This window comes from Crocodylus porosus, unplaced genomic scaffold (genome assembly GCF_001723895.1).
Source record: "Crocodylus porosus isolate Cpor-Errol unplaced genomic scaffold, CroPor_comp1, whole genome shotgun sequence".
In the NCBI taxonomy this organism is placed as follows: Eukaryota; Metazoa; Chordata; order Crocodylia; family Crocodylidae; genus Crocodylus; species Crocodylus porosus.
Genome location: NW_017728893.1, coordinates 325,293 through 350,421, shown reverse-complemented (window position 1 = coordinate 350,421; position 25,129 = coordinate 325,293). Strand labels below are relative to the sequence as shown.

At 56.5% G+C, this 25,129-nt stretch overlaps 1 protein-coding gene across 1 annotated transcript in view; it reads right to left on the bottom strand.

The window, feature by feature from the left end:
- Positions 1 to 1,635: 1,635 nt before the first annotated feature.
- IQGAP3 (IQ motif containing GTPase activating protein 3) overlaps positions 1,636 to 25,129 on the bottom strand; it is a 24,323-nt gene continuing 829 nt past the window's right edge. The window contains exons 3-37 of the mRNA XM_019555442.1: positions 24,410 to 24,487; positions 23,509 to 23,585; positions 22,557 to 22,624; positions 21,483 to 21,596; positions 20,976 to 21,154; positions 20,686 to 20,773; positions 20,308 to 20,471; positions 20,030 to 20,117; positions 18,967 to 19,130; positions 17,735 to 17,895; positions 17,363 to 17,487; positions 17,108 to 17,271; positions 16,799 to 16,889; positions 15,849 to 16,016; positions 15,021 to 15,163; positions 14,513 to 14,683; positions 14,062 to 14,145; positions 13,614 to 13,685; positions 12,683 to 12,752; positions 11,810 to 12,018; positions 10,958 to 11,110; positions 9,992 to 10,155; positions 9,415 to 9,639; positions 9,177 to 9,317; positions 8,790 to 8,874; positions 8,179 to 8,411; positions 6,783 to 6,915; positions 6,255 to 6,357; positions 5,797 to 5,929; positions 5,424 to 5,511; positions 5,004 to 5,216; positions 4,618 to 4,784; positions 3,205 to 3,306; positions 2,974 to 3,082; positions 1,636 to 2,714 (exon numbers count right to left, since the gene is read on the bottom strand). Coding sequence (XP_019410987.1) covers positions 2,601 to 2,714; positions 2,974 to 3,082; positions 3,205 to 3,306; positions 4,618 to 4,784; positions 5,004 to 5,216; positions 5,424 to 5,511; positions 5,797 to 5,929; positions 6,255 to 6,357; positions 6,783 to 6,915; positions 8,179 to 8,411; positions 8,790 to 8,874; positions 9,177 to 9,317; positions 9,415 to 9,639; positions 9,992 to 10,155; positions 10,958 to 11,110; positions 11,810 to 12,018; positions 12,683 to 12,752; positions 13,614 to 13,685; positions 14,062 to 14,145; positions 14,513 to 14,683; positions 15,021 to 15,163; positions 15,849 to 16,016; positions 16,799 to 16,889; positions 17,108 to 17,271; positions 17,363 to 17,487; positions 17,735 to 17,895; positions 18,967 to 19,130; positions 20,030 to 20,117; positions 20,308 to 20,471; positions 20,686 to 20,773; positions 20,976 to 21,154; positions 21,483 to 21,596; positions 22,557 to 22,624; positions 23,509 to 23,585; positions 24,410 to 24,487 — 4,641 coding nt within the window. The 3' untranslated portion in view covers positions 1,636 to 2,600. The remainder of the gene's footprint in view (positions 2,715 to 2,973; positions 3,083 to 3,204; positions 3,307 to 4,617; positions 4,785 to 5,003; positions 5,217 to 5,423; positions 5,512 to 5,796; positions 5,930 to 6,254; positions 6,358 to 6,782; positions 6,916 to 8,178; positions 8,412 to 8,789; positions 8,875 to 9,176; positions 9,318 to 9,414; positions 9,640 to 9,991; positions 10,156 to 10,957; positions 11,111 to 11,809; positions 12,019 to 12,682; positions 12,753 to 13,613; positions 13,686 to 14,061; positions 14,146 to 14,512; positions 14,684 to 15,020; positions 15,164 to 15,848; positions 16,017 to 16,798; positions 16,890 to 17,107; positions 17,272 to 17,362; positions 17,488 to 17,734; positions 17,896 to 18,966; positions 19,131 to 20,029; positions 20,118 to 20,307; positions 20,472 to 20,685; positions 20,774 to 20,975; positions 21,155 to 21,482; positions 21,597 to 22,556; positions 22,625 to 23,508; positions 23,586 to 24,409; positions 24,488 to 25,129) is intronic.

The window sequence follows — 25,129 nt, the reverse complement described above, 5'->3', positions numbered from 1 at the left end:
AGGACATGGACAAGCTTGAGAGAGTCCAGAGAAGGACTACCCATATGATCAACGACTTGCGCAGCAAACCATACGAGGAAAGGCTGAGGGACCTGGGATTCTTCAGCCTGAAAAAGAGAAGGCCGAGAGGGGACTTGGTAGCAGCTTACTGCTACATCAGGGGCTCAGTGAGCAACTGTTCACCAGGGTACCTAAGAAGAAGACCAGGAGTAATGGCCACAAACTCCTGCAAGACCGTTTCAGCCTCAACATTAGGAAAAACTACTTCAGTCAGGGTGTCCAGACTATAGAATAAGCTCCCTGCAGAGGTGGTGCAATCACCTACCCTGGAAATCTTCAAGAGGAGACTGGACGGTCACCTCGCCGGGATCACCTAACCCCAGTTGTCTTTCCTGCCTGGTGCAGGAGGCTAGACACAATGATCTTCCATGGTCCCTTCCAGCCCTACAATCTATGAATCTGCAGAACAAATATCCACTTGTTGCACCACAGCTGTTTCAGAAAGGTTGAAGAGGAACCAGCTACCAAACTGTGCATCGCAACACCTGGGCTCTCATCTCTGGTTCTGCCACTGCCCAACTGGGTGACCTTAGAAGCTGCTTGACACATGCCTCAGTTTCTTCCAGGTGGTAGCACAAGGCTGAAGTCTTGGGTGCTCTCACATGGTTGTCATTATTACTGCCATTCAAGCAGAGGCTGTTTTTGTGCTGTTTTTGTGCTGGGCTTGTACAGAGCTTTGCTGGGCCTCTGGTCCACACCTGGGACTCCCTGGGAGAGTACATACACCATTAAATCCTCACGTCTTCACAGGAGGCATTGCTCTCCAGGACCACTGTGTGTCAGTGTCGCCACGAAGGAGAGGCCTTTATAAGAAGTCAAGCACGGCAGCTGAGCTCCCTGCTGCTGCTGATGCCATCGACCTTCACTTCTGCAAAGACACAGCCCAGAGAGGGTGGCTTTTGCCTTTAGAGGGATGCACCTTAACAGTGCAGGTAACGTGAGGCAGAATAACTCTACGGACAAGTCAGAGCAGCCAAGGACTGGCCCCACACTACAGTAAGATGCAGCTAACGGGCTTGGAGCCCCTACAGAAGTGACTGCAGGACTGGGGGTCCCCACTGCTATTCCCTTTCGTGTCACATCCCTTTGGCGTCATCTGGCCTAGACATTAAAACCACCAGCTGACACCTCCCTCTTCCTTCAGATCCCAGAACCCAGTTCCCCCCACACAGTCAATGGCACAGGCAGTCCAAACAGGCTCAGACCAGCCAGCCCCTCTCGCTCTAGCCACCTCCACACCCTCTCCCTTTGCACCTTACTGCAGAGAGCACCAGCGGAGCCCAAATGCTGTAGTAAAGCAAAAAAATAAGCATGGCAATAGCTCACTTTATACCCCTTGCTCCATGGTAACTGCCTGGGAGAGTTTGAAGCTCAAATTAGCTCCCTTAAAATTAATTGCAGCTTCCCTGTATTGCAAACTGGTGTATTTATGGCCCCTGGAAGAGGGCTGCCTATAAGCCACTTTATTTACTGGACAGCATCATCTGGAATAGTTTTTCCTTCCAGTGCCAGTTTTTCCCTTATAGAATAAAAGGGGACTGGGTTTTTGTTTTTCTGAAAGAATAGGGGGAAATATATAACCAAGTTTCTTTATTTATGTAAAAGCTGAGGTCCATGGCTCACAAAACCTTAGTGTCCACAAAAGCAGCCACTTGGGAAGTGACCAGGAACTAGAGTCAAACTTCTAAAAACAGTAGTGAGAAAAGCAGTTACACACACAATACAAAGCCACAGAGACTATGGATTCCCTCTGATGCGCGCGCGCGCACACACACACACACACTCTCCCATGTGAGTTAACACGTAGTGATCACACGTGTCCATGACCCAGCTACTGCCAGCAGATGCAGGCCAGGGTGCATATAGAGCGCATGGTTGGTTTGCAAGTATCTGTGCCTGCGGAGCTCATGCCCAAAGTCCAGCACTGAAGTGAGACTGAAAGGAGGTTGGAGCAGCTGAGAAGGGACAAGACTGGTCCTGGCAACCTGGAATTGATCTAAAACCCCCTTGAACCAGGTGGCACCTTCACAGCTGCGAGTATTTCTATCCACCCAAAGCAGCAGCACTAACAGGGACCAATTCCTTGCTGCTAGAGAGGCCAGCATAGACGCATGCCCCACCCCCTTCTTGGCCATACCCTTATACCCAGCTGCCAGGGGCATAGCAGGGCAGGCTGGCATGCGAGTGCTTCCAACACTACTGTATGGCGCCTAGAAAGCTTTTAGCTCCTGACCAGGGCTGCTCTAGTCTGCACCAGCCCTTGAGTAGGGGGATACTTTAAGTTTCCCCTTCTGTCCATCCTTGTCCTGGGATGATTCTGCCCTGGGTAGTTTTCAGTCCACAAGGCACTAAGATGCTGCTTGCTGTAGAAGAGTTTGATCCTGCCAGACCCAGACAGGAAGGAGTCAAACAGAGAACACCTGACAGGACCGTTCAGCAGCAGGATTCAGTCCCCAAAGTGTCTTTGGCAGGTTCCTCTCCCCCGCAACCCTCCCCATGGCAGCTGCCTCCACTCCCTCACCCCCCACCCCCAGCTCCAGTTACTTCTGGAAGAACTTCTTGTTGAGGAGGAAGATGAGCAGGTTGACGTTGACTTTGGCTTTGTCAAACATCTTCAGGACGGCTACGCCCTCGTACTGCAGCTGCAGTAGGTCCTGGCAGGGGGAGAGGGGGGCCCACGGGCCAAAGGCATATGGTGAAACCCCAGCACACACGCCCCCCATCCTACCCCCACCCTCCACTCCATCTCAGTTGATGAACAAACAACACTGGGCTCAGAGTACCTGCTGTCTCCAAGCAGCTCCATGCAGCAGAGGAGCATTAAGTCTCCCCATCACCCACTGGGGGGTGGGGGGGGGGGGTGTCCTTTGCTTAGCTGGGAAAACTAAGGCAGGATGCATGCTGGATCCTCACCTGGTAGTGGAGCTGGAACTGCTCCATGTCGATGCCCATGAACTTGGCCTTCACCTTGAACTTGCCAGCTTCCCCACAGGGAGCAATGTCGAAGATGACGTTGCGGAACCTGGGAGAGAGAGGGTTAAGCCCCAGGGCTGCTTCTGGAGCAGCCAGTGAAACAGCTGGAAGACCAGGGATGTTTGAACCCAAAACAGGATCGAGAGGAGAGACAGGGCTTGGGTGACTCACTGGCTGGTAGGGAGGTCCTCAATCTCCAGCAGCACACCCTTCTCCAGCAGCCGAGCAGCCGTGTAGCGCAGCGCCGGCGCCTTCTTGCCCTTCCCGCTGACCCTGGATGGATAAAAAAAGAGACAGGAAGGCTGAGAGCCAAGATGTACGGGGCAGGAGCCAGTGCCGTCTCAGCCTCCAAAGCGCCCATCTGAATCTATCTGGTCCTCAGTGGGAGGGGAGGCAGGTCCCCAGCGGGGCTGGGACAGAGCAGGAGGGGTTTATGAGGACAAAAGGCAAAGGTCTGATTTCTCCTGGGATAAATCCTTGTACCCTGGGATCCTACAGAGGGACATGCCTGTTGTCCCACTTGAAAGAGGGTCCTGTGAAGTATCTGAAAGTAAAAAAACTAGACATCAGGTTTATCATGGGCCCAACTGTGCCAGGGATGGACTCTAACGCACACTCAGCACTTGAATGGCAATTAAATTCCAATTAGCTGCTATCATCGCAGGGAAAAATAACTTTCATCTTGGATGCTTCAGGCTAAAACGAAACACTGGATTTCTCCTGGGACAAAGCCTTTATCCTGGGATCCCAGGCTAAAAACCAGACGACTAGTCAAATGCGGTGCTGACTGGTCCGGAATATGACTGGCAACAAAACAGATGTGGCAGTTATTCACATGCTAGGCTTAAACAGCAATTAACTCTAATTAGCTGCAATTGTTAATATGCATACTTCAGAAGTACTTCACGTGGGACAATGGGCTTATCTGCTGGTAAGCTCTGGGGCTGCTGGGACATAAACACTCCAATCAAGCTGGTTGTCTGTTTTTAAGTCTCAGAGAGACCACTTTTTTCCTGGCATAACCAGGTGCTAATTTGATTTAACAACCATTCAGGGTGTGCAGATAGTGTGAAGGAGAAAGCGTCCCAGGCTTGCTTGAATGCCAACAAAAGCCAGGGACAAATGAGACTTGAGATAAATCTGCCTTTAGCTTCACAAGTACCTGAAGCCAGACAAGGGGCTTGTATCTCCGTAGGATCCCAGTCTAAAAGGCTTTGTCCCCAGAGAAATCCAATGTCTGGTTTCAGCCTCTTCCCCCCCCACCCCAAGACAAATCACAGCTACTCTGAGTTAATTGCTGCTTATTACAGGGATGAGCTACACGTGTCAATCAGAACCACCTCCAATTGTGATGCCTGCTTGTAGTTTAAGAGGGTCTTGTAGTAATGGTGGCAACAATAGAAAGGCAGAAGAGGGAGAGATGCAGGGAGCAGTGCAGTGAGGACCGTGGAAGGGACAAGAAGCCCCTTCCTGACTCCCAGTCTGCTATGAAGCATGAGATCCCACACCTTCCCCTGCCCAGCCAAGCCATCACGGCTTCCAGCGCTGGACTGGGATGGCCGTACGGCACCAGGTCCAGCGTACTTGCTGCTGGCGGCCAGGTTGCCCAGGCACGTCCGGATGTACTGGTTGTAGTAGTCGACCTGCTCTTCATAAAAGGTGCTCTTGGCATGGAGGGCCTCTAGGGTCTGACGCAGCTTGTCCAGCTCCCCCCTGCGGTGCTGCCGGTACCGCCGCTGGTTGCAGATGTCCTGGAGGAGAGAAGAGTCCGTCAGGGTCTTGGCAGAGGGACAAGAGCCCCGGCAGCCTGGAGAGAAGGTGCCAGGCCCAGAGTTGTGCAAAGGATTTTGGGAGTGGCACAAGAGTCTCAGCTTCCAAGCCAAGATCCTAATCCACGACCCACAGGGTCCCATCCACCCAGCAGCCTTCTGGGGAGGCAAAACCCTTAGCTCTCCACCCCACCCCAGTACCTTGGCCATCTCGTTGACGATCTCCTGGTACTGGTTGGCCGAGTCCACCACCCCCAGGCTCTCCAGGCGCCGCAGGTTGCGGAGGATCTTCCGCTTCTTCTCCTCCACTGAGAGCTGGCTGTTGCCCACCAGGGAGCGGTTACGCTTCAGTTTGTCGGGGGTCTGGGCATCGTGTAGGGCCCGCCTCTGCATCAGCTGGTGATGGGAGGCCTCCTGGGAGAGGCAGAGGGGTGGGTTGTTGCTTTTGTGGGCCAACAGGCATTAGCCATAGTCAACAAAGGAGACCAAGCTGGAACGCAAGCTGGGAAGAAGCCTGTTATCATAGCACGTGGTTGTAAAAGCCTCTTCCTGTTGATAGCAGGCTGCAAGTCCCCAGGCTGCAGCTACTAGTTAGTTCTTCTCTCCTGGCTTTCTACTCACCTGATCTTCCGACGCTGGTGTCTGCAAGATCTCCAAGAGGGAATCCCCAGGCTGGGACTGAATCACATCCACTAGCATCTGCTTGGTGCTGAGGGAGAAGAGGCAGCTGGAGTCACCTGGGCCGATGGTCACCGGAGGGGAGCCGGGGCAAGCTACCTAGTACCCAGATTGCAAAGAAAGCCTCTGCAGCTAGGGAATTTGACCTACTAGAAGACAAGTAGCCAGATCAGCAGAGTGATCGCTGCCTCCTAGCTTGGCTCCAAGGGCCCTGCTACTCCCTGAGCCATCAAAAAGGCCTTGGACTTGTGAGATATACTAGAGGCTTCCCCTGCCCTCAAGACACCCCCCTACCCACCCACCCACACACACTTACCTCAATAGCAAGCTCTTGGCATCAGTCTCCTCACGGCTGGCCTCCACTACATCGAACTTGCTGGTGAGGGTGAGGGAGATCTCCAGCTTGCTGAGGGTCTGCTCAGCATCTGTGGGGCTGGGGGTGCTCTCACCTGTAATGATGGAGACGAGAGCCACTACTCAGTTACTTATGGGGAGAGTCTGGTCTGGACTCCCACCGATGCCACGGTGAATGGAGTGACACCAGGCCAGTCTCTCAGCAAGTTTCAGGCCAGGGCTGGTGACCCCAGTGCACACAAAACTTGGTCATATTCCCTGCTGATCCTCCAGCCCAGGCACTGAGGAACTTGTGAACCATGAGAAGGAACTCCTGACAATGCCTCAATGCCCCATGTGCATCAGGTACCAGGACACCCTGCTAGGTCTCCTCCCCACCTGACACAGCATCAGTGTCTTTCCCAGGAGACCTGCACCTACCGACGAGAGCTTGGACGGTAGGCAGCTCAGCCAGATCCTCCAGCAGCTCATGCAGGGGGTCCCCGTGGCTGGGAGCGATGGAGTCCTGGTGCTCTAGTAACAGCTGGAGAAGAGAGAGGGAGGCAGAGCGTGCAGGTTAACAGGCCGCCCACTGCCTGGGGCATCCCCAGGAGATCCCATGCTTTGGAGGGAGGACACAGCCCCTGGTAGGAGCAGGAAAAAAAATCTAGGGGGTGGTGAGGAGTTATGTTCTGCGCAGGTTCAGCAGCATCCAGGCATGTGTGTGCACATACATGATCTGCAGAGTAACCTTGGGACAGTTGCTTGGCCTCCAGGTAGGCAAACAATCAGCAGAAGCCCCCTGCCCCCACTTTCCCTCCAGTTACATCCACAAAGGGCCCGGAGAGAAGCCAAGACTCAGATCACTGTCCTGGGACACTGTACCATTCACCCCAAGGGTTCCCAGTGTCCTGGGTAAGCCCCGTCTGGGGAGTCTCCTGCGTGAGGGAGACCCCAGACGTCCCTCACCCGGTGCGTGTCAATGAGCTCGCCCACAGTGATGTAGACGACCGGCTTGGCGACTGCCACCAGCTCCGAGTACTCATCCACATTGAACCTCTCTTCTGGCTCAGGCACTGCGCAGGCCATGTGGATGAATCTCCTGTAGGAGGAAAAGGGATCCTACCACGAGTGCTGGTCCCAGCCTGGACTGCAGGGAACAGGGGGAACCGACTGGGCAGCTCAGCAAGGCAGAGACCTCCAGGGTGCATCCGTGCCCAGCAGCCCCTTGAGGATGTAGCACAGCCCTCTGCCCCTTTACAGGCTCCATTAGGGCCCACCATGGCGAGGTGGTTGCCAGCCTCATTCCCCTGGGAAGTCATGGAGTCGAGGATGACCAGAACAGCACAGCACTGGGCCTGCCTTAGTTCACAACTCCCCCAAATATTCTCCATGTCTGTACAGTACCTAGCATCATGGGGTCCTGGGCCGTGCGCAGGGCTGAACCCCCTTGGGCATCGCTCTTATGCTAGGAGCTTGTTGCCTGGCTGGCCTCATCATAGGAAGAGGCTGAACTGTGTACCAGGCCCAGAGCAGACAGGATCGGACAGGACTTCTCTTCTCCAGTGCAAACCATTGCACGAACCTGCTGCCCCTCCAAGACCCAGTCTGGGAAAGCAGTAGCTGCATCATTAAGCCCTTGTGTCTAAAGCATTATTTCTAATTATGGCCCAATTAATTCACCAGGGCTACCAGTCATGCGGTTTAATTGCCACCCGCTCATTTCCTGGCTGCTCCACCAACCAGCGCCTCCAAATTCAAATGGACGGCTGAGAACTGTTTGTAGCCATTGCCCCTGATGCTGGCAGTACAGGAGGGGTGGGAGGGAAAGGGTGCAGGTTTGATCAGCTTTGGAGAGTGTTTAGCATCACCTGTGCAGAGGGGAGGTCTGCGCAAGGAGCCGTTCCTCGGGCAGGGCAGGGATAAAACCAATTTGATGAGAGCTGAGACCAAGACTATCTGTTCTAGGGGAGTGCAATCAAAATGACAAAAGTGACAACCCTCCCTCCACCAGGGATGCAGCTCTGCTGGTATAAAACACGTCACTAAGGCTTGAGCTGAGCAACAAAAATAAAACCAGAATAAATTCAGGTGTGCTGGGCCTGGGGCAAGGACACATTGGGGGTGAAAATGCAGCCTCAGCAGGACAGCACTAAGGCAGGCAAAAGCTCCATAAAAAGCAGCAGCAAAAGGATGACCTGGTGGCTAAGGCATTGGCCTAGAGAACTCAGACTCCCAGGGCCTCAGCTTGCCCACCTGGAAAGTGGGCATAAGCAATGCCCATCTTTGGCTCTTCATTGGGATTCCTTGAGAGGGCAGAGGCTGCTGTGGGCACATCCAACCCTTGGCACTGTGGGGCACTGACCTGAACTTGTCATGAGTCTCCTCCAGGTAGCGGTTCACCCCATGCAGGTGGGCACTCTCGCCCTCAAAAGGCTTGTAGGCCACGGCGTGCTGCAGCACTTTGGCAATGGAGCCCAGGTTGCGGCGGTGGTCGGGGTGCAGAGCCGCAGCAGCCGAGACATCCATGATGTCGAAGCCGTCGGGGGCCACCACAGCCGGGTTCATGAACCGGTAGTAGAGCAGGTGCCCAACGATCTGGGCCCCAAGAGAGGGAGAGGGTCAGGCTTTGCATTGGCACTGGGGTCCCAGAGGTGACCGCAGAACCCCTTGATCCAAAGTAAAGACATATGGACTCACCTTTGGGGTGAAGAGTATGGGGCTTGGGACACATGGTCCAGAATGGTCCACCATGACTCAGAGTGCAGCACATTGCAGACACACATGCCTGCCCCCCCGCCCCCGACAGCCACAAATGCTGGAAATAGACCCCCAGTCGCCTTGGGATGTGCAAGGCCACATCACCACTGTAATAGGCACAGCCCTATACCAGGCTGCCCAGCCACTCCGGTCCTGAGAGCTCACCCTGCAGTCCCAGACACAGCCCTGCCTCTCACCACGGCCGCCTGCACCCACCTTGCAGACCTCATCCTCGGTTGCCTCCGGGAACTTCTCCGCCAACGACGTCTTCAGGACTTTGGCCACGTAGCGCATCCCGTAGCTGAATGAAGCCAGAGAGGCAGTCTATCAGCACAGGGGCCCAGGCCAGGCTGAAGGGGGGAAGGGGACCACAGGAGCCTCATTTGGCCTGCAGAGCCCAGGCTGGGGAGATCGTGCAGCAGGGTCAGGACTCCTACAGGAGCATCTGAAGCCTGCTTGACCTCCTCCCCCTTCACCCAATATTAGAGGGGAAACTGAGGCACAAAACAGAGGAAGGGAATGCTCCAAGGTCATACAGGGCAATCAGGGCCAGAGGGTCCTTGTTCCCACAAGAGCAGGGCCCATGGGACTCCTTGTACATACGGGATCTTATCCACGGAGGAGGTGATGGCAGAGACGAACTTGTCCGTGGCTGCCAGGAGGTTGTGGATGGAGATGTCCAGTCGCCTCTGAACCTCGGCATGGCTCAGGGCCTGCTCTGGGCTCACGTTGTATGGGAGCTGGCTGGGGGTGGGAGACACACGCTGCTAAGCGTCATGGCACAGGCTGAGATGACCCAGCTTCCCCAGACCCCCCAGCCCAAAAAACCCCCCACTCTGACCTTCTCTGGCCACTCTGGGACTCTGCCTGGTTGACCCAAGCCTTGTAGATCTCCACAGGGTCAGTGCGGATGCTGAGAGCCTTGTCCTGCAGGACATCCCGCACGGGCCCCTCCAGGATCTGGCGTAGGGCGTTCTGCCCACGGGCGTTGCGGTAGAAGCTCACCACCAGCCGGATCACTGTAGGATTGCCCGTCAGGATCTCGTGGGGGTGATCCACCTTGGACCTGGGCAGAAAGGGGAAAAAGAGAGGCAACTCAGATCAGGGTGGGAAGGGTCCGGTTGCCCCAGACAGGGCCTAGAGCCCAAGCAGGAGACTGGCAGCCAGTCATTACTGCATGGAAAGGACTTGCCAGGTTGGGACAAAGGCGAGGAGGGCACAAGTCCTGCTGGGAATGACCCCTAAAACCCTATACCTACAGGATCAGGTGCCAGGATGGGGCTTGGCCATCAACACTGAGACAGACCTGAGCCAGTCCCCCAGCTCCCTCTGCCCTCACTCCAGGGGGAACAGGGAGTCCTACAGGTCCCAGAGGGACCCATCTCCCTGCCCCTAAGGGTACCACAAGCAGGACCTACCGGATCTCTTCTTGCAGGGCGGTGCTGAAAAGCTGCAGCAGCAGGTAGCCCTCGCGGGCATTGGAGGCGTAGTTGTACAGGGAGAAGACCACCGACTCCATGAACTTGGTGGACTTGTTCTGGGGCATCTGGAAGATCAGCCGGGCCAGGTATACGGGCTGGGTCTGCAGGTACATGGGCAGGGGTCAGGGCAGCTGGCCCCAGGCTTCAGCCAGCAGGTGGGTCTCTGCTACAGGTCACATCCCTTCCCCTCCATGCCTCCTTCTCTCCCACCCTCAGACCTTGGCAAAGCAGGACTTAGACCATGGGTTTACATGCAAAGCACAGTTCTGTGCAACCTCAAAGTGCTCCTCCCAAGAGTAGCTGGTCTGTGGGCTAGCATGACTCATCCAGACCAGCTCCCATAGCCAACAACACACAAGACAGCAATGCAGTCAGCCCCAACTCCCTCCCCTGAATGTCCAGGGACTGTCTTCAAATGGGGGCTTTATTCCTGCCTCTGGGCCCACAGCTGGATGCTGCAACCCCTTCTTCCATTACCCCCAGCACGGTGCTAGCAAACAGAAGCAAATTCATGCCTGGCCAGGTCACCAGGGGTGTCCCGAGTTGCCTTCGCCTAGCCCCACACCCATCTCCAAGGATCAGGCCTTCAGACGGGAGCCTGGGGGAAGGATTTCTTTCCAATAGGGACTTGGTGCCAAGAGGGATGTGCCAGAACTGGGGGCTTCCCTGCACTAGACACAAGCCAGAGCTGGGGCAGAGGGTCTAGCACACCAGGTAGCAGGATCCGGGGTGGGAAGAAAGCCCCGCAAATCTATTTGATTCCTAAGTGAGCCACTAATAAGCCAGTCCTGAGCACTTGGACAGCACCTGGGACTGGACTGGGGGGAGCAAGGAAGCAGGCCCATTGGGGGGATCCAATCAGACCCCGCTGCCCTAGTAACAAGCCCCCCACCCCCCACTCACCTGCAGCAGGTAGAAGAGGTGCTGGTAGGCCTCCAGCTTCTGGCGCTTCTCTTTGCTCAGTGCCTTGATCCCCTTCTGCTTGTCCAGGGCCATCATGTCTGACAGCTGCTCCTTGTTCTTCTTGGTCAGCTTCTTGCAGTGGGAAACCACCTCCTACACAGGCCAGGGGAGCGAGCCAGGGCCCAGAGGGGTTAGGAGCACAAGGCATTCAGGGAAGTGGACTTCCAAGACACCTTGGGATCCTCTGGCCTTCATGCTTTGCTGCGCCTCATGCCTGGATCACACCCAGCCTGGCTCTACCCCCGCCACCCCATTGACAAAGGGTAGAGCCTGGGAACAAGACTGGCACCAGGGGTCCATTCCCACCTCTGCTGCTGGAGGTGGGCGGGTTCCTTTCCTGTGCCTCACTTTCCCCACAAACTGACCTCCTTTGTTGAAGGCACTGAGATCTACCAACGGGACACACTGGATAGGGGCAGGGCAAGGGGAAGGGCGGTACCAGCTGAGGACCCAGCCAACCCAAGGCTCTGAAGCCGCTGGAGAAGTTCACCTCTGGTTTCAGTAGGTTCTGGCTTTGGTCCCAAAAGGACTATATACAGCCATGCTGGATTAAACCAGGACTGAAAATCCTAAGGCAGGATTGGAACTGGAACATCTTTTCAGAGGGGAGGGGGATTCCAGAGGCAACAGTAGGTGTCTAAACTCCTTAGGCTCCTTGGAAAGCCTGGCCTTCAGCCATGCTAGAGCAGCTCCAGATTTCTCCTGGCGTTGCAGAATCTGGCCTCATATTTCAGGGGGGAGAGCACATGACTACCGAGATGCCCCATTACCCCATCCCCCATGACCTCTGACCTGCAGCGTGATGCGGTTCCGCACCAGCAGCCCGATCTTGATGTCCATGAGGTTGAGGTCACTCTCCAGGCGCTGGTTGGAGCGGATGCGCCTCACCACGTCCCCCCGCAGCCGCAGCCCCTCTGCCTCCTCCCAGAAGTCGTGCTGGCTCTGCTCCAGCAAGTGCACGAAGCGCCTCACGATGCCCAACGGCGGGTCCCTGGCGCGGACTGTGGGGGCAGGCAGTTACTACTGGACGTAGCACAGAGCAACTTCTGCACCAGTCGCCTTACTCTGGGATACGCAGGGGGCACACGTCCCCAGCTCGATCCAAAGTGGCACGAAGCCAGTGGTGGGAGCAGATGCACATCCACGTACATCAGAGCAACCTTCTCCAGCATTTGGGTTACACCAAAGACTGTGTCCTCCAGAGCTCCACTGACCACGCGTCTGCGCCCCCATTTTATCTAGGTTTGCACCTTATAGACTAGCTAAAATAAGAGCTGCCTGTATAGGGGAAGCCTTCCTTTGATGGGTTTAAGTGACAGCTAATCCAGCCATCAGCAGCCAACCCTGGCCCTTTGAGAATCCTGTTCCATATACAGGGGCTTCCCTGGCCAGTCTGGAGCTGGCCTATGGACCCTGCTCAAGTTCATGGCCGGAGCACACTGTCCTAGGGAGATCTACCGTGTTCCAGGGCCAGAGAAATTAAGAGCAATCTCAGGGCTCTTCTGGCTGACCCTAGAAGAGCTGGACTGAAGGCGAGGGGTGCCACAGTGCTTTAGGACCACCCCACCTGCCACCATTGCTCCTGTGCTCTGGGCACAGCACAGGAATGAGAAGCCAGGCAGTTAATTATAGCCACTTGTGAGCAGAAGACAAGCAGGCACTTACCCAACACCCTGTAATCCCCACGGGCCTTGTTAGCTCGCACAAAAGCCTGGATTTTAATTACAGCAGTAATCTGCCAAGACAAACAAAGGGGGAAAAGGAGGCGAGTGTCCCCTGGCAGCCCGGTGGCAGCAGAGGGAGCAGGGAGAGCACTTGCCAGGCGCCAGCCCTGCCGTCAGGCCAGCTGTGGGCACAGCAAGGAGAGGCCTCTCACTGGAAGCATCTGCCACTGCCCCTGGCCTTGTGGAGACAAGGCATCCCAGCTGAATCAGTCCCCAGGACGCCTGGGTTTTACTTCAGATAGGATGTTGTACATATGTTCCTGGAGGCAGATGTCCCCTTCTGCCTCAGTTTCCCCTCACCTGGCGGCACAGGGGGCAGGATTGTCCCTGGGGGGTTCAGGCATGAAGGGGAGGCCCTGTACCCAGTGCCTCCAGATGAGGGGAAACTGAGGCAGAAGGGGGCACTGGGTGCAGAGCACAGAGCAGGGAAAATTTAAGAGTACCCTCAGCAGCTGCTGCTTAACAGGACAAATAGTTTCCTGCCGTAGCCCCCCTGCCTCCACCCACGACCATGACTTCGGGCCTGAGACTCCCAGGGCCTCAATCCCCTGCCCCTGAACCTGCCAGCCCACATGCAACCTCTGTAGCCTGGCATTCACAGGAGTGGCTATGCCCGGCTGCAGCCACCCTGCCTCCTTCCCCTTTCCCTGGGAACGCTCAGGCTTCGGATACATGGCTTCCTGCCCCAGCAGGGGGTCCATCATCAGCCCCCTGCCCTGGGACATGGGGCTGGGCTGCCAGGTTAACCCCTCGAATGCTAGAAAGCCCCCCCTTTGTGAGGGGGTTCCTGCTTGTTACAGTGCAAGGAGCAGGCAATGCAGAGCATGCCTGGGCTCCTGCCAGACATATGCACACACGTATCCCTCACTCACGTTCTTCCTGAAGTAGCGCAGCCTCTCTTGGTACCTCCTGCGAGCTCGCCACATCCTCACGCATGCCTGGAGCTTGGGAGGGCAGACAGACCGGGTTGTGCTTAGTGGGACAAGGGGAACAGCATACTCACGGGCTCCAGCTGACCCACATCCCATTGACTGCAATGAAGGGGTCGTGCTGCTCTCACCATGTTCTCAGCCAGATCCCAACCTTTGTGCTTATTAACAAATCCAAAGCTGGGAAACTATAGTCTCATTTCCCCCCTTGCAACTAGACCCCATTCGCTCCTGTCCCAAATCCGTCACAGCCCAGCTGCAAAACAGCCCCTACTCTCCTCCCCAGAGGTGGCCGCAGTGTGTAGTGCCTCCCCAAGTCCTTCAGAGTATCACTGCCCACAGGACCAAGGCCTGGAGGGCAAGATCAGAAGGATCCAGCAGGGTCCTGTACCTTGATCACTGCCAACGTGTTTGCTTGCAAGTATCTCAGTCTTTGCAGGTAGGCACGGCGCTGCTGGGAACCTCTCCACCAGGCCTGGATGCGAAAGAAAACCCACAGCCCTCCTGGTTATTAGCACTGCGTAGAGCTGGGCCACTCACCCCCATGCCTTGACTCTTGTAGAGCTTTTTGGAAACAAAAATAAGAGCACCCCTGGAAAAACCTAGGGTGCAAGGGTGAGGGTGCAGGCTTTTAATTGCCATCACTGCTGGGGCATCATTTACCCTGCTCCCCTTCCCTGCCCCCCCTGGACCTGCCGGGTCCAGTTAAAACCCCACCAGCAAAGGCTGTGCAGAGGATGGACAATAAGGCCCCGGTTTGGGCTGGCCCCTGGGCAACACCGCAGTAGACCCTGCGCTTACAGATAACCCCGAAAACACCAGGACCCGCCACCCGCTGTCACCTGGATCCTGATGGCTGCCGGGAGCTGTTCCCGCAGCAAACGCCGGCGGATGGCGAAGTCCTGGCGGACAAGGACCCCCCGCAGACGGGCCTGCAGCCGCACCACAAGCCCCATGTGGGCTTCCCACAGGCGCTGCCGGTCATGGGCCACAGTCACACTGGCGATCGTGGACTACAGAGAAGGAACGAGGTGGTCAGTTCAGTGCCAGCAATGTGGGGGCCCAGATGCCAATGAGTGTGTGTGCATGCCAGCCAAGGGATTTGGGCACCTGAAGCCAGGCAGGGAAGCCCCATTCAACACCTTCGCCAAAGCGGCTGGTGCCAGTCAGGTCCCCCTAAGGCCAGGTTGGAACCACGAACCAGAGGTTTGCAGCTGGAGCTGCTGCTGACCCAGGTCTCTGCCAGCAGCGCACGGGAGCTCCCAGGCCCCAGCTGCTGCAAGCAACGGGCTGCTTGAGGATGCAGCCAGAAGGCCAGGTGTTCAGTACAGCCCCCACATCTCTCCCCACCTGGATCTCGTCCCGGCTGAGGTGCGTGGGGTGCAGGACGCAGCCCTGCGGCCGCTCCCAGGTACCCTCAAACGTCTGCAGGCTGAAGTAGTACTCGGCCCCGTCCTTCAGCTGATGCCGCACCCAGGGGTGCTTGATGTTTCCTGGGTGTTGCCAGGGAGAGAGAAGCAGGTCAGGGAGGGGTGTCCCTTACACACACACACACACACACACACGCACACCCCCTCTCCATCACTATAGCCTCATACATTGTCAAGGGCTGGGTAGGTTAAAGCCTTTGGAACTGGACCGTCCATATGCAGGGACTCCCAAAGCCCCATCCCAGACAGGCTGAGCCCAGAGCTCTCTGCTCCCAGCCTGTCTCTTGCTCCTACCCTGCCCCTGTCTAGCTCCCAGCCACCTCCCTGGCTCCTTCCTTCCTACTCATCCTCCTCCATCCCATTTCCAGCTCTTCTCCCAGCCCTCAAGGCCCAAAGCAGCCCTGCCCTTCGTCTCCCCACCTCCCTGGACGCGACATTCTCCTTCCCCACCACAGTCCCCATCTCCAATGCACTGGGCCTCTCAGCCTGTCCTGAGGGACACGACTCCATTTTGCAGGGGGACAGTGAAGAAAGAGACAAGTGACTTGACCAAGGTCAGCCCAGAGGCAGTGGCAAAGCTGGGCCTCACGCCCAGGCCCTGTGTTCTAGGCAAAATGGCACCATCTCCTCCCTTGCAGCAGCCCAGTCCTTCACAGTGCTCAGTGCTGTACAAATCCAGCCCCCACCCACAATGGAGGTGTGGGACACCACGCTGCTATCCAAGGCAGTAGAGCTTGGTCCTCTTTACCTGACAGGCCCTTGCACACCATGAGGGCAGCAAGTTGTGCCTGGTAGGCCCCAGCGCAGTCGGGCACGACACCGCACAGGGCGACATCTGGGTTGCGCAGCACACGCACCGTCTGGGCTGGCTTCCCCTCCTTGATGGCCTGGTTGATGGCTGCAATGCCAAGAGCCACTGCAGGAGGCAAGGCAGGGGTTAAAGGAACACACCCCCACACCCACGTGCACACACCCCCACTCTGAAGTCCCTGGGATGGACACTGCACCTCATGCCCAGTGGGAATGGAGATTCCCAGGGGTAGAGCACTCCCAGCTGCAGCAAGGCAAAATGAAGCCCAAGGGAAAGAGGCAACTGAGGTCCTCATACCCCTGATCCTCCAATCTGGGGGAGGGTAGCATGTGGGCATCCCAAGCTTGGCCCCCACAAGGCATCAGACCCAAGTCTCATGTGCCCCCATCAGCAGGGGGTCTGGGGACAGTAGACAAAGAGCAGCAATGGCCCTGTGCGCCTACTTCAAAGAGCTAAGCAGAGCATTTGGGGCTACGTTCATAGAAAATGAGGGTTGGAAGAAGCTCAGGTCACATCTAGTCCAACCCCTGCTCCAAGCAGGACCAGCCCCAACTACATCATCCCAGTCAAGGCTGTCTAGCCAGGTCTTAAACACCTCCAAGAATGGAGACTCCACCATCTCTCTGGGGAGTGCTCCAGTGCTTCACCCTCCCAGTGAGAAAGTCTCTCTTAATATCCCACCTCAGATTTCCTTGCTGCAATATTGTGCCAAAAAAGCCCATTTGAAGGCCCTGAAGTATCTGGCAGTAGTTTAGGGGCTGCAAAAAGGCTTGAGAGAGGAAACAGCCAGAGAGGAACACCCCATTCCTCCCACCTGGTCTTTCTGGGCCACAGCTCCAGGCCAAACCCAGCTCCGAGATAGCCCCCAAGCCCAGATCTGCCCTTACTCCTCCTTGCTGCCTCCGTGTCTCGATTAGCTTTGGCCACACCGTGCTGGATCTCTTCCCACCAGAGTGTGGCATCCTCATCCCGTGTCACCTACGGGGCAGGACAAGAGATGCTGAGGAGCAGCCAAGAACAGCTTCCACTCCCCACAATGCAGCCACTTCTGGGGAAGTGATGGTGGCAAAGAACAAGGCAGGTGGCCTCTGACTTAAAAGGTACCAGAACAGCGATCAGAGACAGGAGCCTGGTTTTAAACACCTGAAGTGATGGGTTGTCCACCCTGCCACATGGCTAGGGTTGGAGCATCCTACCTGGGCTTTCTGCCGCCGGGCACTAGCTAGGACATCATGATAACGTCTAGCGACCGGGAGTGTCACGTTGGAGAGCCCTGCTGAGGGCAGCAGCAGGGCTGTGAGGGTCTTCTCTGGGTCGTCCTGCCGCAGCGCCTCATTGATGAGCTCCACAGCGAGGATCTCTGCAGGGGAGGGGGGACGAGAGTCGAGTCAGCCTGACCACTGCCACACAGAAAGGGGCAGGGCAGGGAGCACAGCACACCGGACACTCACTCTCACTGTCCTCCCGCACCGCGGCGTTGGTGCGGTTCACGCAAGCCTGGAGGTCGTTCCAGCTCAGGAGTGTGGCCCCCCAGGGCCCAGCCTGGCGCTGGCAGCTCAACAGGTCATCCATGTAGCTGGAGTGGAAAGATGACAGCAAGCTTAGGAGGTAGCAATGCAGAGACAAGGCAAAGCTCATGGCAAGACAGCAAGGAAGGGAACCCAGGACTCCTGGCCCCAGGGCAGGAGAGAGGAGCAGATCCCAAACATCCTGCTTTCCAAGCATCCCCCTGCCAGTAGAAGCCCTGTAGCTTATCCCTGGCCAGCGCCACCTGTTCATAGTCAGCACATGGACCGTCTGCCCGTGCTGGTGCCCCGACTCACTGCTGAGCGTTGGCCTCCTCCACATCGGACAGCCCCAGGCTGGGGCTGACCAGGCTGCTCCAGACCCCATGGACATCCCCAGCTTCCAGCGCTCGGTTCACCAGAGCCACGGCCGACAGCATCTCCAGAGCCACGAAGAGCTCCTCCTGCGCCAGCTCTCCCTGACAGCAGGAGACATGGTGAGACCTTGGCAGAGGCCATGGGACATGGGAGAGCCTGTTCCCTCAGTAGGGAAACTGAGGCAGGAATTTTCTCTCTGAACTACTTGCCACAGCTGTCCCGGGCACAGCCAGGAGTGGGAGCCCAGTCTCCTGGGTTCCCTGCAAAGCTGCTCCCAACCCGCCCCCCAATCCCACCTGCAAAAGCAATGAGTTTGAGGCCCAGAGGAGAAGATTCCCTTTGGGATGGAGGCTGGACTCAGCCTACCTGTGTGTGCCAGTTTGTACCAGTACCCACAGCCAGCCCCATGGAGCAGCTGCTATGAGGGAAAATCCACGTTGCCAGTAGGAGGACAAACACAGAGAGGCCAATTTGGAGGCCAATTCTGTGCATGAATTTTCCAGTTTCCAGAGCTGAGGGGTCTGGAGCAGCTAGCTGGCTGTAGGGGTAAACTGGTTTAAAAACCCTTGTGGGCATTTTTACATGGGGGGTTGCTTAATTCAGATTGAAAAACAAAAAAAAGACGGGGGGGAGGAAGAGAGATCATTCAGTTTAAATCTCTCAGTTCTTCTGGGAGAAAGCCTTTTGTCCTGGGATCCTACAGGCTAAAAGTCAGACTGTCACCACCTTGCACTAGTCTATAAACAGGTGTGGGACAGATGGAGCTAGAACAGCAATTAGCTCAGGTTAGCCACAATGGTCCCAGGGCAAATTTGGATACTTCCCAGGTACCAGATGCAGGACAATCCCAGCATCAGACTCTGGATAAAGAGATGCCAGACTGAAAGGCTTAAAACCCAGGTCTGTTTTTTTACTTGGATCCATCAGAACCGCCTCAAATGCAACCTCGGTTTTCAGTCTCGGATTAAAGGGGAAGATAACATGGATCAAGGAGGGGGGCTGAGCATTTCAAGAGGAATCACTACTTTGGATTAACTCTGTGTGGACACTCTGACTCCTGAATACCAGCACTTGCACAAGGGGGAACTAAGCAGGAGCTGGAGGGGAAAAGCACGACCCTGCCGGGCTCCATCTCTGGACATGTCTTCAGAGACTCCAGCCCTGGTCCTCACCTGCGGGTGCTGGTGCTGGAGCAGGCCCAGCTCGTGCTGGTACAGCGGGGCGGCAAAAGCGTGCACCTTGGGCAGCTGAGCTGCGGGGCTGGCCAGAGCCTCCACCGTCTCCTCCGGCTGCCCCCAGCGCAGCACGGCATTTATGCGGCTCACAGCCTGTGCCACTGTGGGATAGAGGAGACGGGCACGGCTCAGCACCCGGGAACTGGTGCCCATCGCAGAACCCAACTGCTGGGCAAGCCCCACCACACTCAGCTTGCGCTCCAGGGACGGAGCCACTGCTCAGGGCTGATCTAGGTGTAGCCCTACCCATGTCCTACTATGGGGACTTCCCCCTGCTCCTAGGCTCTGCTGGTTGCCCCCTCTCCCCCTTTCTGCTACGTCTCAGGGTGTTTTGAGGCCTCCACCTGAGGCACATGGTTCTGACTGCAGCCCAGGCTGAGGATAGGGACTGGGCTGTACCAACGCTCCTGCTGGGACTTAAACCCAGAGGGTCCTGGCTAAAGGGTCTAGCCCCTCTGCTCAGGGTCAGACCAATGCCGGATTTGGGGTCAGGAAGGAATTTTACCCCCTGGCCAGATTGTTATGGACTGAGGGGGTTTTGCCTTCCTCTATGGTGGGGGCATGGCCTCTGCCTGGGATCTCTAGACCGTATGTTGAAGTTGGCTGCCGTGGTCCCCCTGCTTTCCACGGGGCAAGCTCAGGTGTGATGTCTCGTATTGTGCATTGGGGTGGCAACAGTTTTACAAAGAATTTAAACGGTGGATGCATCTGGGATGGTTTGGTCAGGACTGATCCTGCCTCAGGCAGGGGGCTGGACTAGTGACCTCTGCAAATCCCTTCCAGCCCCACATCTCTAGGATGCTATAGAGCCCATCATCAGCCCATCTCTGCTGTGGGCAAAGAAACTGGTCCAGTGGGGGTGGCAGCCAATGCAGCCTCCTACTGAGCCCCCAAGATGTGCAAGCAGAGGGTAAGAAGCCAGGCTCTGGCTCCAGGGGGGGTATCATGCTCCCGCTCCCCAGTCCCTTCCTCTGGCAGCTTAGGGCTCAACCTCACTCACTGGCACGTTCCTGCTCTCCCCTCTCGTTGGCTGCGTCGATGCCCATCTGCACCTCCTCCTGCTCCAGCAGGTCCACGAAGCCCAGCTCCTGCAGGCAGCAGAGCAACAGGGGGTCTGGCCCATGCTACTCCCAGGTCTGGCCAGGGGAGCTACAGTCACCCGTGGGTCCGAAGTGCATCAGGTCTGTACCCCTGGCTCCAAGCCCCCGACAATGCAGCTCCCAGGATGTGAACCCCAGCCTGGCTCTGCCTCCCCCCAGGGGCATCTCAGCAGCTCACCAGGGCTTTCTGCTCCCGGTCAGTGCTCAACTGATCCAGGTACCAGTCACTGTTCTCTCGCTGCACGCGGCGCAGGGCCAGGACGGGGTCCCGCAGAGCCTGGTACAAAGCCTGGGGGTCCTGTCTCTCCAAGGCATCATCCACATACTCCAAGGCTCCATGCACTGGGACAAGACCAGTTGGCCCAGTGACCTGCAGCTCTTGGCTCAGCTCCCTGCTGCAGCCACAGCCCCACGCACAGGGAAACCCTGGCTCCAGGCTACAAAGCCCTGGAAAACCAGAGCAGGGACCCTCCCAGCAGGGCCCGTCTACCTCTTCCCGACAGTCCAGGCCAGTGCTCCAGGACTCACACGGCACCAGACACATTGCTTTGCTCACCGTTGACTTTGTTGATGCTCCCTTGGATCTCAGCCTGTGTCAGACACCGGTCATAGATGTCCTCAGCCTCCGGGATCTTCTGCAGGTACTGAAGACAGAAGTGTGGCCTTGAAGTGTCCGGCTGTGCCTGGCTAGATAGGGCACTCAGCAGAGCTATCACTGTGTTGTCCTCCCCCTACCCCACAAAACTACACAGGACAGAGCCAGATGCATGCTCCTCTTCCACGTACACACACAGAACAACAGCCTCCTGCTGCTGCCAGGTCCTTCCCCCAGCGTGGTGCCCTTACCCCGTTCTGGGCATTGCCTGCCTTCTCCGCTTTGGCCTGGTAGAGCATCTCCTGATAGACAGCAGCAAGGTCGTCCCTCAGATTGAGCAGCAGGGCACTGGGGTTGTGCAGGGCAGCCAGGGTCTGCTCCATTACGCCCCTCTCCACAGCCTCATTGATGGCCAGCACGGCGGCATGGACTAGTGGACCCATGACAGGGAGAGAGACACACACATATAGCATCACGGGGCAAGAGTGTATGGGGTTGTATGGGCAGCATGCAGCTCCCCAGACTCGTGGGAGCCCAAGCAAGACCAAGATGTGCTCATTGATGGCTGATGTACCCTCCCTGCTGGTGTGAAGGTGAACTGGGAAGACCAATGCCAGCTGCAATGCAATTGTGCCCTCCCACCATGGCCACACAGGGTCCTGGGTGTGAGTTGAGGCTGTGGAAATTCACACCTTTAGAGCTACAGGGGCAGTGAACACCAACAGCACCCGGCCTGAGCCCCAGCTCTCCCCCTTCACCTGCTGCCTCGTCTCCCGACAGCTCGTTGGCCAAAATTCCCCCGATCTTGCTGAACGCCGGCAGCTGCAGGCCATACTTGTCCAGCTCCCGGCGCATGTGGGTGATCTCTGCCTCTGGGGGGAGGGAAAAAGCAAGCCAGGTCAACTGCACACCCTGCCCAGGACAGCACTTTCCTTCTCAATAGAGGGCAAGGCAGAGTCCAGGGACGGGGACACCTCACCCAGCCATGCAGATACACAGCAAAACTAACTTGCTGATGCCAAATCGACAAGCTCAGCATGCAGGCAGAGCTCTCAGCCAGAGCTGCCCTGGGGCTGGCAGAGACCTATTGGCTGCTGAAGCCCAGACCCAACAAATGCAGGTAACCATGGATTGAAAGTTGATCCAATAAGGTCACCAAGGGGAGACTCCAGCCCCTTCCCCCACCAACCACAGCCATAAAGCTCCCCCCTCCAGTAACACATGGCACACAGAGATCCCTTCAGTGTGCCTCAAGGCAGAGGCAGGCTGTGCTGACCCCAAGGTGGATCTGGCTGGAACAGCAAACTCGGGACCACACAAAACAAGAAAATCCCTGTCCTAAAGGGCCTTAGAGAAATGGTGGCAGGGAAAAGAGGAAGCAGCCACGATCCCTTCCACACCCCACCAGGGTGGGTTTAGACACAAGCATGGAGCCAGCATCCCCTGCTGGACAATAAGGAGCCCTGGGTCTGCTCTCAGCTCTGACACTGCCCCACAGCATGACCTTGGTCATGTCACTTCTTCCACCTCTGCTCCCTTTCCTGGACAGGCCTGGCTTATCTATTTGGGTCAAAAGCTCTGCAGGGTCCCGTGATAAATGTACAGTGCCTGGCGCAAAGCAAGTGGGCCTCAGTTAGCTGTGGCATTACCAAAAAGAACCCATCAGTGCTGCACCAAAGGCATTTGTTGGGTCAATATGGAAGATGGTTGGAACCAGAAGGTCTGCTGGAGCCAGACCATGCATCAGACCATGAAAACAGACTGGGAATAATGAACAAGGAGGCTCCCACACATGTACAACTAGCCCAGAATTATCCTCTCTGGTCCCTTACCAGTGAAGTCCACCTTCCCATACAAGTCCTGGATCTGCGGCGCCAGCCCCAGCTTGAACAGGTACAAACTACAGATTTAAAACCACAGCTTCATGAAAGTGTTGGACCATCCATTCGTCCCCCGCCCCTCCCCACCTCCAGTGCCAGGAAAACAAAAGGTGCATGCATTTTAATCTATGCAGCATATAACCAAGAGCTCTGTGCTCCAAGCAGGGCTGAATACAAAGCCAAGACACAAGGCTCCCAGCTCAGCTACTGGCACCTCCAGTCCCATGCCTCAGCCTCCCCCACTGGAGATGCAGAAATAAGAGCCTTTTCTAAAGCACGCCAGCGTCCCAGACCCGGAACAGCAGCTCTGCCCTTGCCTTTGAGGGTCCACTACACCCGTCACCCACTCTGAACCAGGCCTGGTGCAATGGGCATATTGCAAACCCCAGTCCTCATGGGCAGCTGGTTGTGAAGCAGGAGAATTCAGGGAGTGGGCAGAGGTTAAAGACACGAGACATCCATATCTAAGCATCTCGTGCGGGGTCTGCAGCAGGTTTTCCCCTCTTCAAAATTGCATGGATCACAGTATATTTTGCCACTGCATTTAGTCAATGGCAGCTCCAAGAACAAAGGGGTGGGGGAGTGCAAGCCCCTGAGCCAGCCAGATGTCAACAGAAAGTACACCAAGCAGCTTTGGGACAGGGAGGGGCTGGAAAAAATCCCAGGTCCTTTAGGGGCCTAAGTATGGCCTTGAAAGCCTAAAACTGGATGTTTAACTCCCACCAAGGCTCCCCCACTGGGCCAGTTAAGCACAGGACAGACGGCCCCCAGGGATTATCCCAGACACCGCAGCTCTGCTCCAGCCTCACGCTGGACCTGCGGATAGGAACGACAGCCGGCAGGTGGTGCTAGCATCCCGGATAAAAAACCGGCAGCAAACTGCTCCCTGCCGCATCTCACTGACCTCAGAGCATGGATGCAATAAACCACGCGGGGCATGTTTTTCTTGTCATAGATGTCCGTGGTCTCGGGGTGGAAGATCTGCCAGGGTACAAAGAGGCAGGGCTCACAGGAGGGCCGGAGAGCAAGTCAAGCATGCTCTGTTCTTCCCAAACAGCCAACAGGAGGGCTAAGCCATCTTTGGGGCAGCTTCCAGATAAGGAAAATCTCTGTTCAGCCTGCCCTGTGAGGGACTGGGAGGATCTTATACCACTCAGGTTTCTGCTGCCATGCAGCATGCCTGAAAGGTCCAATTCCCCAGCCCCAGGCATCTCTGGACTTTGCAAGTGCAGGGTCACATGTGGGAGAAAGAGCATGGCAGGAGAGAGGCCCCTGCCAAGTTGTCCCATCTTAGCCTTCACACCTGCCTTTATGACTACAAACTGCAGGCAATACACTAAACCAGCATTTCTCAACCTGTGGGTTGCAAGAATATATCAAAGGGTTGCAAAGAAACTTTAGAAATGGATCAACAAACTTTATTCATGGATTCTCCTTTAAAGGAGAAAAAAAATGTGGGAAACCATGACTTTTCCCTTGCAGGCTAGCAGAGTCCCAGCCTGCAAGGGGCTGCCTGGGGCTCCTCCATGCCCCAAACACCCTCCCTGCTCCACACCTCACACCCTGGGGGGCTGGAGGCAGAGGGCAGCAGGTCAGGAGTGAGCAGCACTGGGTCAGGACTGGCCACCTATGTTTACGAAGGTGTCCTGGTACAAAAAGAGGTTGAGAACCACTGAACTAGACAACCTGGGTTGTTCCCCAGCAGCATCTATTTCTGTACTAAGGGTGGGGAGTGGGGGGAAGAGAAGGGGACAGGGTCCTCCAGCCCTGCGCCCGGCTCTGGGGCAGCAAAACTAGCACATTACCGAAGGAAGCCCCACGTGGATCATGGCATCACGCCAGTAGTTGATGTTGTCTGTGTGCCGGAAGTGAAGTCCGGTGGCCTGGGGAAGAGATTGAACAGGGTGGGGATGGATCCTTCCTTCTGGACAGGCTACTTGCACCATGGTTCCCCAGTGGGTGCTTTGCACCTTCCTTCGAGGGCTGCTAACACTGGCCGCTCCATTACCTTTCATTAGTCTATCAGGTGCAAATCTGCCCTGCTTTCCACCCACCAGGGGTTTTAAGCAAGGCTTTAAGTCCTCTACTTGTAGCAGGAGATGCGAGCTGGGGCAGGCCCAGCCCGCTGCAGTCAGAGCAGCTCTGGCAGGACAGAGCCTGCATTGCTAGCAGCAAGCCATCCAAAATGCATCCCTCTGCCCTTTAGCTGGGCTGTCTGCTGCGCCCCGCAGGGCAGGGACTCGTCGCCCCCCGAGATCCACAGGGGAAGCAGACGCTGGCTGGTGCCAGTCTCCAGTGACTCATTCCTGACCGACTCAGGTCCTGGCCATGTGAGACAAAGTGCTATCTCCAGCATCAGTTTCCATCACCAATAATCCAGTGCGTGCAACTTCCCAGCCCCACACACAGCTCCGCTCACCCTCGCTGGCCCAACACTGCCAAGCTGGGAAGACAATTCAACCCCCTCCCAACAAAGCCCTACAACTAGCCGCAGCCCCAAGAGCCTCCCACTGCAAATCCACGCC